Source organism: Marmota monax, unplaced genomic scaffold (genome assembly GCF_021218885.2).
Source record: "Marmota monax isolate L192 unplaced genomic scaffold, Marmota_monax_Labrador192_F-V1.1 WCK01_AAM20220418_F8-fsc00069, whole genome shotgun sequence".
Classification (NCBI taxonomy): Eukaryota; Metazoa; Chordata; class Mammalia; order Rodentia; family Sciuridae; genus Marmota; species Marmota monax.
The window spans coordinates 1,118,524-1,133,925 of record NW_026695243.1 but is presented as its reverse complement, the minus strand read 5'-3'; the positions used below and the strand labels follow the sequence as shown (position 1 = coordinate 1,133,925).

The 15,402-nt window shown below is 36.7% G+C and overlaps 2 protein-coding genes across 11 annotated transcripts in view; one reads left to right on the top strand and one right to left on the bottom strand.

Annotated features, from left to right (window-relative positions):
* Positions 1-1,268: 1,268 nt before the first annotated feature.
* Positions 1,269-7,390, bottom strand: Mrpl50 (mitochondrial ribosomal protein L50). 2 transcript variants are annotated; one of them, XM_046457207.2, is made up of 2 exons: positions 7,253-7,390; positions 1,269-2,192 (listed from the first exon to the last, which is right to left on the bottom strand). In XM_046457207.2, exons 1-2 carry the CDS (start codon positions 7,342-7,344, stop codon positions 1,805-1,807), a joined length of 480 nt encoding a protein of 159 aa, XP_046313163.1. In that variant the 5' UTR covers positions 7,345-7,390; the 3' UTR covers positions 1,269-1,804. The 2 variants fall into 2 exon arrangements, with proteins under 2 accessions (XP_046313163.1, XP_046313165.1); XM_046457209.2 differs by lacking the exon at positions 7,253-7,390 and adding an exon at positions 6,879-7,246.
* A 184-nt stretch (positions 7,391-7,574) lies between these two features.
* Positions 7,575-15,402, top strand: part of Znf189 (zinc finger protein 189) — a 55,446-nt gene continuing 47,618 nt past the window's right edge. The window contains exons 1-5 of one of the 9 annotated variants that reach the window (XM_058578071.1): positions 7,576-7,927; positions 8,171-8,316; positions 8,671-8,752; positions 13,204-13,261; positions 14,562-14,680. In XM_058578071.1, coding sequence (XP_058434054.1) covers positions 14,671-14,680 — 10 coding nt within the window. In that variant the 5' untranslated portion in view covers positions 7,576-7,927; positions 8,171-8,316; positions 8,671-8,752; positions 13,204-13,261; positions 14,562-14,670. Of the gene's footprint in view, positions 7,928-8,161; positions 8,317-8,625; positions 8,753-13,197; positions 13,262-14,561; positions 14,681-15,402 lie in introns of all 9 variants that reach the window. The other 8 variants (XM_058578070.1, XM_058578069.1, XM_046457206.2 and 5 more) reach the window with 8 other exon arrangements.

Sequence of the window (15,402 nt, the reverse complement as noted above, 5' to 3'; positions counted from 1 at the left end):
ATGTTATTCAAAACATCATCAGCATCATCTATGAGTCTTTTCCTTTTTTGGTACTAGGGATTAAACCCGGGACTTACCACTAAACTACATTCCCAGCCCTTTTAATTTTCATTCTAAGACAAAGTCTAAATTGCTGAAGGCCTCACTAACTTGCTGAAGCTGACCTTGAATTTGTAATCCTCCTGCTTCAGCCTCCCAAGTCACTGGAATTACAAGCTTGTACCTCCATGCACAGCTCCTATAAGCTTTGGAGACATGCAAAAGCTCCGGACACGTTCACTTTTACTAAATAATAATCTGCATTTTCAAAAGATTCCCAGATGACTCAGATGCAATTGAAATTTTGAGTTCTGTTCTATACTACAATGAGTAATTTTTTTCTGTCTTAACAATAACATGAACTCTGGTTTATGCAAACACTTCTCCACTTGTAATCAACAGTGCCTCCCCACTGATCTCCCAATCCCTTACTTTCATCATGTCATTGTATGGGAAACACAATCAAATCCTGTACATAAATTTCAAATGGTTCCATACTGAATCCCTCTTTCACATATATCTGAAGCAGAGAGGACACAATTATATCAGCTATAATGTCTAATGTCAGGGTCCAGACAATGACACTTTCAAAGTTCTTGAAAACCATAGTGCCAGTGCTACAGATATTTTATAGCCATAACACTATACTGTTAAAATAATTTTTCAAATTAATATGCTAAAATTTATATACCCAACTGATTATTTCCCTCTTTAAAGAAGTCATTCAGGGAGAGAATAAATGCAATTTCCTTTGCTTAAAACCTTTCTATCACTTTTCTTTCAGAATTGTCATTAGTCAAAATAAAAACAATACGATAAATTTCTTCTTCTTGCCTCAACTTCTTTAATCCTATCTACAGTCTGAAAACAATTCCTAATCATTTAATTATGTCACTCAGAACCATCTGGGAATCTTCTATTTGAGTATTTTCCACAAACTAACTACATCAAAGTGCAAAGATTTGCCACACTAGTGGATTCTTACTATAATGCCCATTTTTACAAGTTACAGAAAAGATAAAAGGTTTAAAATAAACATCATCTCCTCTAAAGAGAATATGCAATTAAATATAGAATCTGGCCTCTCTTATTTTAAAAAGTCACAACACTTTATAATAGTTGCCACATGTTCTAATTTTTCAAAGTTATAATATTTATTTTAAGGGAATGATAAGGCAAAAAAAAAAAAAAGCAAATTTCACTTAAAAAAGATTAAAGACACAACACACTTTAAGAAATATACTTTAATTCCAAAAAAGATTAATCCACAATGCACTGTATATTTTGTTTCTACTCATGCAGTGAAAGAGTGAAAGTAACAACTTTCTATATGTAATAAAAGTTTCCTTACTTATGTATTCTACATATGATCATTACAGCATAGATTTAAGAGTCCTAATAGGATTAGAACATCTTCTTGCAACTATTGCTTTATGCCTAAGAAGGGTAAAGACCACATCTGAACTTGTAATGACCTCCAATCTTAAACTCATTATAGTGGTCCTCTGAAGAAACCGTCCATAAATTCTTAATGACCTGATTCCATTTAAAAAAAAGAGAATGGTTTCAGCAAATGTGAAAATAGAAAATCCTGTTATTTCTTTGTCAATTCATGATAAAAGAGGAAAAAAAGAGATATTGCATTCCTCTATGGAAAAAATAGATTTGGAGCAGTGTTCTGATAGGTAAAGTATCAAAAAGTCTAAAACAGCCCCCTTGCTCAGGGCAACAAAAATGACTTCCATGTGTTTATCTTCTGAACTGCTCAGTAACTCCAAGTGATTTTCAAATTGGGAGGCAAATCATTGGCATTAAGTTCATCAAATTTAGATCGATCTTGAACAGGGACATTATAGAAATCAAGAACATCTCTGACCCTGCACATCTGGTAAAGCCTGGAGTTAGGCACTGCATGGCCCAAGTCATCAGCCAAATGTGCCAAGAGAGTAAACTTCATATGACAATCTTCCAGGGAGATATCCTGCCAATTACTGGGAAGGGATGAACCAAAAACTTCTTTCATATGAGATTCCAAACGACTCTGAAGATCTTCAGGAGGTATGTATGTTCGGCTTCGCAAGGGAGGACACACCAGAATAGGCTCTTTTTTTACCTCTTCTATCGTCTCAGTCTCCACTGGTTCTTTTTCTTTTCTGGAATGATCAAAAACAAATATGTGAATCTTTGGTTCACTGCATTAATGAAGTTAACAAACACCTGACTGAATCTTGTTCACCAATCAAACTCAACAAGTAATTGCATACTTTACTTCTTTCTAGGCATGGTGAAGACCACAAAAGAATAAGTTGCTACCCTCAGAATGCTTATAGGTGAATGAGTTGGCATAAACAGAAAACAAAAACTATGTTTTTACATACTCTAAAAATTCCTAGGGATGGGTAAAGAAGTAAGGTAAATCATTCTATCTGGGATTCCTAGTCCTCGAAAATCTAACCTCAATCTACCTCTCTAACCTTACCTCCCACTAATCTCAAATTTAATACAATCTGACTTTTCCAAATCATGTGTTAGCTCAAGTTATATCCTTTCCTAAATGCTTTCTTGCAGAAATTTTACTTATCATATAAGTTCTGGGGCAAAACTGTTGTCTTCTAAGAAACTTTAACTTGATTTCCCCAAATATAATTAAGTTCCTCTCATCTTCTCAGCATTTTATATTGCTCTCAAGAATATATCACACACTAAGTTTTAATTTTATTTATATTCTAGTTTTTCTAACGAGACCAGGGTTTCCCAGCCTCAAATATATTTACATTTTGGACTAGATAATTCTTTGTTGTTGCGGGTGGGGGAACATGAATCCTGTTCATTGTAGGATTTTTAGTAGTATCCTTGCCCCCCAGTCATGACAACCAAAGATACTGCCATGTGTCCCCAGGTGGCAACATTGTCTTGGTTGAGAATCACCATATCAAACCATAAATTCCTCAATATAGATTATCTTTTTAATTGATTTTGGGGTTCTTTGAAACATAATAGCTACTTAAATAAGTACTGAGTAAACAGGTCAATGGAAGTGAATCTGCCTGACATACCATTTACATGCTTAATGTAAGACTTGTTTGTGAACTACCTAGGGAATCCTATTTCTCATGGAATTAGCATCTGACTAGGATTGATCCCCACAGAAAATGGAAGCACCAGAAACAAAATGGTGTCTGGTCAAGAATGTGGTTTTTAATGTAATTCCTCCTTGCCTACTTAAAAGACTTTCTTCCAGCAATTAATCCCTCTTTCTACATAATTGTTCATCAACCTCTCACTACCTACTTTCTATTTAAAGTAGGTTCCCTAAAGTTCCCAACACTGAATCCCCATATATTAATGATATTTGGATGTGGGGACCTTTGGAAGGTACTGGAAGGTAATTAGGATTAGATGAGGTCATGAGGGTAGGGGATTCCATGATGACATTAGTGGCTTTGTGAAAGAAGAGAGACCCAAGGTAGGACACTTGCTTTGTCTTGCCATGTGATGCCCTCTGCCATGTTATGAGGCAGCAAGAAGGCCCTTGCCAGTTGCTGGGCAGATGATGACTTGCCAGCATCCAGAACCATGATTCAAATCAACTTCTATTCTTCATCAATTACCCACTCTCAGCATCAAAAGATGAACTAAGGCCCTACTAAAGTAATTCCAGAGTAAAAAATATGATATAATATCCCACATTTTTAAAGAAAAAATTCACCGTAGACTCCACATTGCCCTCCAGCTACCACTCAAATTCTCAAAGAGTTGTCTATACTTAGTCTCTGTCCTCTCAGCTCTCATATTGTCAATCACTCTGGCCACACATTATCACAACCAGAATGAAATGTAGTTCATGTGAATGGACTAAATAGCCCAATCAAAAGACATAGTGAAGATAATCAAAAACAAGAAAAGTCTGAGAAACTGTCACTACAAGAAGACTAAAAGGACATTAGGTAGCACTGAAAGAAATATGAATAAAATATGCAATCTATACACTAATAATATTAATATTGGTTCATTAATAATAATAAAATAATTATATAAGTTGTTAGTAGAAAAACAATTGACTATATAGATGTCTCTGTAATATCTCCTAACTTTTCTGCAAATACAAAACTTTGTATTTATGTAAGTAAAAACATAAATTTTATTGCCAAAAAAATAAAAAATAAAAAGGACTAAGTGGCTAAATGGATTTAAAATCAAGACCCAACTATATGCTCTCTATAAGAAACTCATTTTAGATTCAAGGACACATACAGTCTGAAAGTGAAGGGATAGAAAAAAAAATATTCTATACAACTGAAAACCAAAAGAAAGCAGGCATGGCTATATTTCTATCAGACAAAATTAACCTTAAAGCCAAAATCTTTCTTTATAGATAAACAAAGTCATTATATAATGATAAAATGGTTAATTCAACAGGAAGATACAACAACTTATATATGCATTGAACATTAGAGCACCTAAGTATATAAAGCAAATATTAGCAGACCTGAAAGAAGGTGACCACAAAACAATGGAAGAATTCAATAACCTACTTTCAATAATGGATAGAACATCCATACAGAAAATCAATAAAGAAAAAACCTGAATAATACTATATGCCAAATAGATCTAACAGACACATGCCAAACTTTCTATTTAACAGCAGAAAAGTACACATTCTGCTCAATTACACACAGAACATTATTTAGTATTAGAGCTTTTATCATAAATGAATGTTAGAACTATGTCAGATGGCTTTTCTGCATCTATTGAGAGGATCATGTGGTTTTAAAATTTTCATTCTGTTAGGTCACAAAGCCTCAATAAATTTAAGATCAAAATACCAACTATCCTTTCTGACCACAACTGAATAAAACTAGAAATCAGCAAACAAAAATTCCACAGATATGTGGAAAGTGAGCAAGATACTCCTGAACAACCAGTGGGTCAATGAGTAAATCAATACGAATTTTTTTTTTAACTCTCAAAATAAATGAAAATGAGACATGACACAACAAAAGTTATAAGCCGCAAAAAAGTACTACTAAGACAGAAGTTTACAGCAATAAATGCCAATATTAAAAAAGATTTCAAACAACCTAACATTAATAACAAACTAAGAGTTAGTGTTTTGAAAATACAAAAACTGAAAAACCCTTACTAAAGGAAAAAGAGAGACAAGGCCAGAGAGAGAAGACTCAACTATGTAAAATAAAAAATTTAAGAGGAGATATGATAATACACGCCTCAGAATTGGAAAGTATCACATGGGACCACTGTAAATAATTACATGTTAACAAAGTGGATAATCCAGAAGAAATGTATATGTTCCTAGAAACATGCAACCCACCAAAACTAAGTCTAGAAAGAATTGAAAGCCTAAACAGACCAATAAACCAATGAGGAGATTAAAGTAGTAATCAAAAAACTCCCAACAAATAAAAAGCCTGGAGCCAGATGGCTTCCTGGGTTAATTCTACCAAATATTCAAATAAAAATTAGTACCTACCTTCTTCTTTTTGTTACAAGGGGTTGAGCCCAGGTTTGCTCTACCACTGAGATACATCCCAGCCCTTTTTATTTTTAGATAGGGTCTTGCTAAGTTGCTCAAACTTGATTCTCCTGTTTCATCCTCTGAGTTACTGGGATTACAGGCATGAGCCACCAAGTTCAACTACTAACCCTTCTTAAACTTTTGCAAAAGTTAGAATATAAAATGCTCCCAAATTTATTTTATGAAAATAAGATATGAAAGCCAACCAAAGATACTACCAGACAACTATAAGTGTGTGTGTGGGGGGACTACAAGACAATACCTCTATGAATATAGATGAAAAAAATCAGAATAAAATGCTAACAAATCAAATTCAACATCATATCAAAGACTACACTATGACCAAGTAGGATTTACCTCTGGAATGAAAAGTTCGTTCAAATCACTAGATACACCACATTAACAGAATGAAAAATTTAAAACCACATGATCTTCTCAAAATATGCAGAAAAACCATCTGACATAGTCCTATGATAAAAACTCTAAAAATTTAGTTGGAACCTACCCTGACATAAAAGACATCATTTAGAGAAGACCACAGTTAACATTATAAACAATAGAAAAAATAAAAGTTTTTTTTCCCTCTAAGATTTTAGTACAAAGCAAGAATGCTTAGTCTTCTTTTAAACATAGTACTTTCCACTTATATTAAACATAGTACTGGAAATCCTACCAAGAGCTATTAGGGAAGAAAAAGAAATAGACGACATCCAAATCAAAAAGAAGTAAAATTGCCTTTGTTTGCAGATGATACAATCTTGTAAGTAGAAAACTCTAAAGACTCCATTAACAGACAACTTGCAATCCTCCTTCCTCAGCCTCCTGAGTCACTGGAATTACAGGAGTGGGACACCATGGAGGGCACCACCTTAAATTTTGATGCCCTAAACATGATGTAGGTCAAACAGATTTACGGTCGGAGGATTCCACACGGTACAGTAGGAAAAACAGCAGAGGGGCAGTTAGGAGACCAGGTTTCTAGATCCAACTCTGCCATTAACTTGATTTGCGATTGTGGGAAAAATAATTCCTCTTTGTGGGCCTCGACCACCTCATGTGTCACGAGTACTTTGGCGCGGAGAAGGAAATTTGCTTCTGCTGCTATATCCTACAAGCTTAGAGAAATGCCGGCCCAGGAAAGCAATTTAATAACTATTTATTGAGTTCATCAATGAATCAACAAACGAACAAAACAAGAGCATGCACTTCGTTTCTGAATCTGTGAAGCAACATATGATTTTAGTTTACCAAGTACTTTCACGTTCATGTTTTCGGTGGGGTTTAATTTCCATTAGATACATACCGACTTTCACGTTCGTGTGGAAGTGGATATTCCAAATGAGCCATTGGTTTTCTGACACCACACTCGGTGCCCGGCACACGCGCTTAAAACTCTACTTAACTCATGAGTGAGGTGGAAGGGAAAAGGGACGGTATTTCCGTTATTGGAAAATCAAGACAGAGAGGGGACGAGACTGGGCCCAGCACTCGCGGAGACCCTCACTGAAGCTTCTGAACTCAGAATCCTAACGCCCTTCTTGTTCTTACTCTGATGCGGCTCAGAACAGGGTCCCGTCTTAATGGCATGGCACTGCCTTCTGAACTCTCCCCTAATCCTCCTCGGTTTCTTTCCTTACTTTTCATGAACGCAACCCACCGTCCGAACTTCAGTTTTACCTGGGTCGAGACCAAAATTCTCTGCGCGTCGTCCCTAAGACTATCCACGTCAAGCCTCTTCTAGCAATGCCGGACACACACAACATCGCCATTTTCGCGAAGTGCCGGTGACCTAAATTCTTCTCTCAGCCGAACGTGACGCACACAGACCAGCCAATCGGATGAAAGCTTAGTGGCAGGTGTTTCCTTCCCCCGCCCACCCCGTCGTTGCCCTCTCCTTTTGCACGCCGGGAAATGTAGTCAGGTAGCGTGGCCGTAGGAGGCTGCGCCGCGTCGAGTCTCGGAGCAAGATGGGAGTTGTAGTTGCGGGGCGTCCCGGGAAGGTTCCGGGTGACGCCTTCTGGTCCGGGGGCGGACGGTCACAGAGCTGCTTGGCTGTAAGGCATAGGAATTGGCAACCGAGAGGAGGCTCTCGAGATCTGAAAGACTGAGCATCCTGGCAGGGGAGGGGATTCGAGGTTGGGGGACAGCCAGGGAGCGAGTCTGATATGCCGCTGGGGACGTGACCGCTCGGGGACCGAAGCAGGACCTGGCCTGGCCGGACCCAGCCAGGGAAACTCGTCCTGTTTGGGCCTAATTTCCAGCAGTTGGCTAGGCCTCACCAGAGCCTTTCCGTGTGGCCGCCGCTCTTCTCTGGCGAGAATGGCTTCCCCGAGCCCCCCGCTGGAGCCAAAGGTAAGTCGCCCTATTCCAGGGATTCCCGTTGTCTCGCCGGTACCCCAGCTGGGCCTCCACCCCCCACAACTTTCTGACCGCCATTGCCGTGCGAGGAACCCCCCAGGCCCCGCCGATGCTCTGGGGTGCGGTTCACTTAAAATCTGCCCGCTGGCTCCTTTTCTTTCTTGAGCAACTTAATAAGTCGGCTGGAGAAAATTAGGAATGCTCCTAGCTAGCTCTCTCATTTTTGAGTTTTTATAGGTAAGGCACCATTTTTGACCTTCTTCTGTGTCTTCTGCGCCTGGCATGATGCCTGGACCCAAAGCAGATCCTTAAAGAACCTGATGGAATTGAATTGAATAGGGTCACAAGCGAATGCGAATAGAGAATTGGAGCGGGACAGTGAGGTAAGGGGAGCTTGGAGAGACCTTGGGGCAGTTTTCTAAATTAAAATATTAAGGTATAATTATTAAACCAGAAAATGCTTTATCCATAGTTCTTTCACTTCTGAGGTCAAGATTCCAGCCTACTTTCCCTCTAATCCGAGGGGCCTGTCTTTTGCAGTCAGTTCCCGGAATTGGGCACCTTTGGGCATTCTTAGTTACCATCTTCATTCTAGAGCACCTGGCCCTGATAAGTAATAGCTTCTGCCACTTTCACTGGTAGAATTGTCCTTGAGACAATAGGAACTGACTACAGAAATCATACTATTTCAGGGGTTGCTGTCATTTGAGGATGTGGCTGTGTTTTTTACTCAGGAGGAGTGGGATTATCTGGACCCAGCTCAGAGAAGCCTCTATAAAGATGTCATGATGGAGAATTATGGAAACCTGGTCTCACTGGGTAAGAATCTGTTGTTTCTGTAACTAAAATATCCAAGAAGGCACTGGTAATCAGACTTAGAATGTTTGAACCAGTACCAAAACTGCTTTGTTCTAAAGTTCTGATTCAAACCTTTCAACCATTAGTTGTTTCCATGGCACTTATTCTTAACTTCCTTGCAGTGACCATAATGCAAGCTTTTCTGGCTTCCTGACTTCATCATCTTATTCCCATATTGCTTTGTACTTTCCATCCTGGCTCATCCTCCCACTGCTTTCCTCCCACCCCTTTTCACTGGCCTTCTGGAGTCCCTGTTCTTCTTCACTTAATGTTCCTTACCCCTCCCTGCCTTAACTGAAACCTGGCTTTTTCCCAAGGACACCACTTCTTTGGCAGTCCTTTGAGTGGGGGCTGCTTATTCTCCCACTTCTCCTCCCCATCCTTTGTTTCAAGTCTGCAAGGGAGAATTTACTGTTCTTCCTGCTTTTCAATGCTGTTCCCAAAGCAGTAGCTTTCTATCTTCAAACAAACTCTCCTTTGAGGACTCAGCACTCTTGTCCTAACCACTAAATTTCTTTTCACCATCATCTGTCAACATTTTCTTTGGTTCTTCACACATATAACTTTATCACCTATTTCAGTCTTCTGTACTTAACCCACACCATTGGTGACTCAGTCAATACTTGAACCTCAGTGGATCTTAACCATGTTGACTCTAGAGACCCTGCTTTCCACATTTACCCAACTCATACCCTTAAATTTTTTGTGACAGTTACTAAACCCCAACATCCTATTTTCTGATCACTTACTCAAGACAATAGATGTGTATTGACTGGGGCTAAACAATGGTGACTAAAACACATGTCCTGGTGGAGCTCATTGCAACTTCTTACCTTCTATCTCTCCTATCTATATCTTTTCATTATTAGTAGTATTTCCTGTCCCCTTATGTATCCTTTTCTTTACCAAGGTGTATGTAAGTTCTCTCCTTACTACTTACTCATCTAATTAACAGCATGCTCTCTTACCACCTGCATAATAAATTATGTCCATTTGAAAATTTTAAATCCTGTTATTACAAAAATCTACTTTTTACCCCTCTTCTACTTGAGTTACTAAACTGAAGGGAACAGTCTTTAACAAAAGGATGGATGTCTTGTGTGTGGGTATGATGTGTGTTTGTATGTATATGTATATATGTATGCGTGTATACACATGCACACACACACAAACAGCTTTTTCCCCCCTTAGTTTCCATAGGGTTTATATTTCAGCAGGGTTGATTGGTTTGTTTTGGTTTTAGTGTTTTTCTGTTTTTGTTTTTGGGGGGTTTTGTTGTTGTTGTTGTCCTTAACAGGCCTTGTTCCCTAATCCTTTTGGTTACTACTTCAAAAAGTTAAGAGTTTCCCATCCTTCTCTGGATTTTACCTTCTATTTCACAGAGAAAATAGAAGCCACTAAGCCTGAACCCTCATATTCTCTTCCTTCATTTCACACTTAAAACTAGTCCTATTTTTTCTCCAGAAACTTATCATCAGACATCTTTTTTCCCCTAATAGCCTTCAGTTTCTAGTCCTTCTGTCTTGGTACCTTTATTCTCATGATAGGTCTCTTCATGGCTTTTTCAATTGAGGAAGAAGTGAGGAGAAAGAAAAAAATCTTTGAACCAGAGTTTCCTTTTTACTGCTCCCTATAACTTACTACTGATCCTCTTCATAGGCAAGTTTTTTAAGAGTAGTTAATGTCTATTCTGTACTACTTTACCTTTCATTATCTGTACACCTTTTGCCTTGCCTCTAGTATGTCCTTTAAGTTGTGTATCGGGGATTTATAATAACTTCATTGTCAAATGAAATAGGCTCTTTTCTGGGCCTTATTTTATTCCACCTCGTTATGAATATTTGAAATTCTTTATTGCTTGCCTCCATTATCTTATATTCTGACTTCCTCTCTGAACACTTTGCTTGGATAATCTTATCTACACTATATGGCCCACAGGCCCTCAGGCCATCAGCTGCCATTATGTGATGGTAAGTTTCCAGTCTTTATCTCCACCCAAGAAAAGTAAGGTGGAACCTAACTGCCTGGGTTCAAATCCTGTTTCTACCACTTACTAGACTTATGACTATGGATAACTTACTTTACATCTATGTGCCTCAGTTCTTTTTTTTTTTTTAATAAAATGTAAATAATAATAGCACCAACCTTTTAAGGTTATTGTGAATATTTACTGAGATAGTGTATGTATAAAGCACTTAGGACATTGATTATCATGTAGGAAGCATAGTATGAGTATTGAATGTTATTCTCATCATCATCTTTTCTGTATTTTGAAGACCATGTAGATAAGTTAGCTGGCAAGTCTCAGATAATCCATTAAGATCTCACAGACCTTCTTTTCAGAGTCAAACATTTCTTTCTCTGTACTTTCTCTGTATTTCTACTATTTAACATTACTGTCCCATAAACATTCTTTATTTGTTATTTCTCTAACCACACTGATTATCACAAGGACAACAATTTTACCTTTTTCATTTGATTTCTTCAGCACTTACCACAGAGGGAGGCTTATGTTATATGCTTCTTAAATATTTGTGAAACTGAATAATCCAGTTCATTTAAGACTCAGCATCTCTTGATTGGATTGTTGCCATAGCCTTAAACTAGTCCCTGGCCCCCAATCTCTTTTTTAAAATATATTTTATGTATTGCTACCAAAGTGATTTTATGCTTAAAACTTTTGATGGTTCCTGATAACTAACAATACAAAAATCTTAATTTCTTACCATTTCTAGGACCTCTCTAATATAGTTTCTGCCTAGTTTTCATGTCTCCTCTGTTATTTCCTGCATACTACTTTAATCTTTAGTTGTATCACCTGCTAATTTTTTTTTTTTTTTTTAATATACCATGGTGTATTTGAGTCACTGCCAACTTATCCATACGTTGGCTCTTCAGACTACTTGATTCACACTGGACAGAACTAAGAATTGCTGAAATTACAAGATATTGAACTCGTTGTTTTTTTCTTTAATTATATTCTTTCTTCAATTATTTCTTAAAATATTAATTCAATTACTTGTTATTGAACCTGTGCTAGGCCCTAGAAATTTTAGTTCTTCCCCATTCTCCCATTTTGTTAACCAGGAAGACTGTTTGTTTTATACTCCATTGGATAGTAAGGTTGGCAAATATGGCCCACAGGTCACATTTGGCCTGTGGCCTATTTTTGACACAGACATACTCATTTCTTTATTGTCTTTAATTACTTTAATTATTACAATAGCAGAGACCATATAGTTCACAAAATGAAAAATATCTATTGTCCTGGCCCTTTACAAGAAAAGTACACCAACCTGACTTCTGACTTAAAGTTTGTCCACTTACCATCTCCTTACCTTCTCTTTCTCTCCCCTCAGCTACCATACATAGTATTAGAACTATTGAGTTAAAAAACATTAAAATTAACTTAATCTAGCATAAACCAACAAAGGAATTATTGTAAAGATATATGGAATGTCTTATACAGCATATGAGCATGATTATAGTTGAATATCTGAAAAGGACTGAAAGCAGAAATTGAATCAATCCCAAGAACTGAAAAAATTATTTTGTCTTAGCTTAGGCTGCTGTAACAAAATACAGTAGACTGGGCGGCATTATAACCCCATGATGGGGACTCTACCCTCATGACCTCATCTAAACCTAATTACCCACCAAAGGCTTCACCTCCAAATATTATTACATTGGGGCTTAGGGTTTCAACATTTAAATTTTCAAAGGGGATACACCATTTAGTCCATGACACTCCCCCTTGGCAGATTAGTTTTCAGTCCTTATGCCCATATGCTTCTGCCCTTTTTGCTTCTGAGTTGATAGTTTACAGTTCTAACCACATTTAGATTAACTAGCTATTTTAATTTCAGTTTCCACATTCCTGGAGACACATCCACATTGAGTCAGATGCATACTATGAATAAATGAGCAATGACCACAGGGTGGGAAGATATATAAACATAGAACATAATCACCAAGCTGGATGTGATAGATAATCATTTCAAGTCTACTTTGTATGGAAGCCTACACTTATTTTATTCATCTTCCTATTCTGTTAACCTATTTGTTTTTATGCCAGTGTCGTCATTTCCTTTACTTTAACAATATATTATATTTTATGTTTCTTAAGATAAGTCAGTCTTCAGTATTCTTTTTCAGGATGTACTTAACAAGTTAGTTGCATACATTCTTTCAGTTGAAATTTAGATTTTTTTAATTGATTCATGTGATTTTGATTGTAATATTATTAGTTTCATAGATTAGTTTGGGAAGAATCGCGGTCTTTATAATATTGAATCTCTTTAGCCAGTTGATTGACTATTTAACTGTCTTTTTTTCTTTCAGAAAAATTCTACAGGTTATTTTTACATGTCTTGTACATTTTATTTAATTTTTGTTTTCTTTTTGAGGTATAGTCTGTGTTGCTCAAGTAGTCCTCTCGCTTCAGCCTCCTGAGTTCCTGGGTCTACAGAGGTATGCCACCATGCCTCACTAAAACTCACTAGAACATTTCTTGCTGTATTTATTCCTTAGGTTTTATATTTTTTGTTACTACTGTGAAGAACATTTTATTTTTCTCTAGTATTTACTGACCGGTTTTATTTGTAATAAGAACTAATTTTTTTAATCTTGTTTTTACTATTTATATTTTCATTTGACTCAGAAAGTTTTAAGTAGACTTCATATCACCTTTAAGTGATGTTAACTTTGTCTTATTTCTTCGAGTAATTTTACCCAGTACAATATCCACTGGGTAAACATTATAGAGACTTTCTTTCCCACAATGACTTTTTGATCCAATGAAAGAGACCAACACATAACAGTTAAAAATGTTAATAATGGCATCTATTGGCAACACTGTGGGGTTATGGACAGTAATACAGAATTGGTAATAAGAAAATTATAACACCTAAATCTGTCTAGTGGACTTAGCAAAGTCTTTGTAGAGGAACTATTGCTTTGAACTGAGTCTTAAAGAACCAAGAGTTGCCTAGTAAGCAATGCAGAGGGACACTTAATAAATAGAAAATGCAAGGATAGAGCATGAAGGACTAACACAAGCAGGTTACCTGCATAAAGTATGATAAGTAGGTAGGAGGATTGAGTTGGGAATTAGAGACCATGTCATGAAGAGTTCTGAGTGTCATAATAAAGAGCTTTGATTTGATCTTAAAATGATGTGTTGCTGCTGAATCTATAAGTGATGACATGAATAGAATTCCATTTTCTAAACATCTCTGGAATCAGGCAAATATAATGTGAGGGTAACCTAAAGAAAGATCAGGGCCACAGATTATTAGATAGCTGAATGATTGTGAGAGTTAAAAGGAGACTGTAGACACTAGAAAGGATTTCATGATTTTGGTGATTGATTAATAATAAGAAAGCAGGAGAAATCTAGGACTTTAGTGTCCACTGAAAGTGAATTCCAGAGGGGATATTGTAAGTACCCTAGAAGAAGTTGAGGTTCTAGTAGTTGCTTAGGAGAGTAAGAGAAGTAAGTTTGTTTTACTTTTAATAAAATAGCTTAACTGGTTTGAAGTCAAGAAAATTCATAGTTAACGTCACATTTAAAATATAAGAACATTGAGAGAAGAGGATTATGAAAAGAATTAAGGTCAAAAATAAATTTCATAGTGATTAAATCTTCTTGTGGATTATGAGGTGTCAAGAGAAATGGAAAATCAGGAAAGAAGTCAAGAGGCAGGCTTAATTGTCCTATAGACCACTGTGTTATTAGATTATTATGCTATCTTTTCTTCAACATCTGCAGGGTTTTTATTTCTCAGATGTAATACAGATTGTCAGCTGAAAAAAGGTGATGAACCTTGGGTCTTATATATTCAGAAGGTTGAGAATCATTTGTACTTGAAGAATGTATTATGATTTGTGGTAAGTGAAGTTGTAAACTGCTGCAGACTTTTTTCATTTCTTCCATTTCTCTGACCATGTTCCTTTATACTTATTTTATTTCTTCTTTCTAGACCATAGCCTTAAAAAATAAACAAAACACTTCATGACACTTCAACCTTTTTTTTTTTAAAGACCCATTTATCAACATAGGAGCTACTTATTTCTTAACATCGTGTTTATTATTTTATTTCCTCATTTTTAATAAATATCCATTTCATCTGATATGGAGCTTTATGACTTATCTTTCAATCCTGGCTTACTTCATCGGGCCAATGAATAAATTCTTATTAATGAATAAATTGTAACTTTCCCTGCTGTTGCTGCTGCTGCTTCTTCTCCTTCTTCTTCTTCTTTTTAAAATCTGTCCCAGGATCCTCTTATGTGTTCCTTCTATGAACTGGTCTATTTATTCTGCCCAGATTCCAGTAATGCTTTCTCATCCTAAATTTTTCTGACCTTACTGTTTTTGTTCCATAGTATCCTTTCTTCTTTGTTAGATCAGTTAATCCCACCTACTTGTTTTCTTTCTTTGTTTACCCATCTTACTTTGTATCAGTATTGATTTGATAGCTCTTCACCCCAGCTCTACTTGCTCCTACTATCTCATTCTCTGCCTCCTGAACAATCTTGATACCCTTCTCCAAAAAAGCCAGTTTATTTCATCGGATAACTTACATTAAATAATAATATTAGGTCAGGCT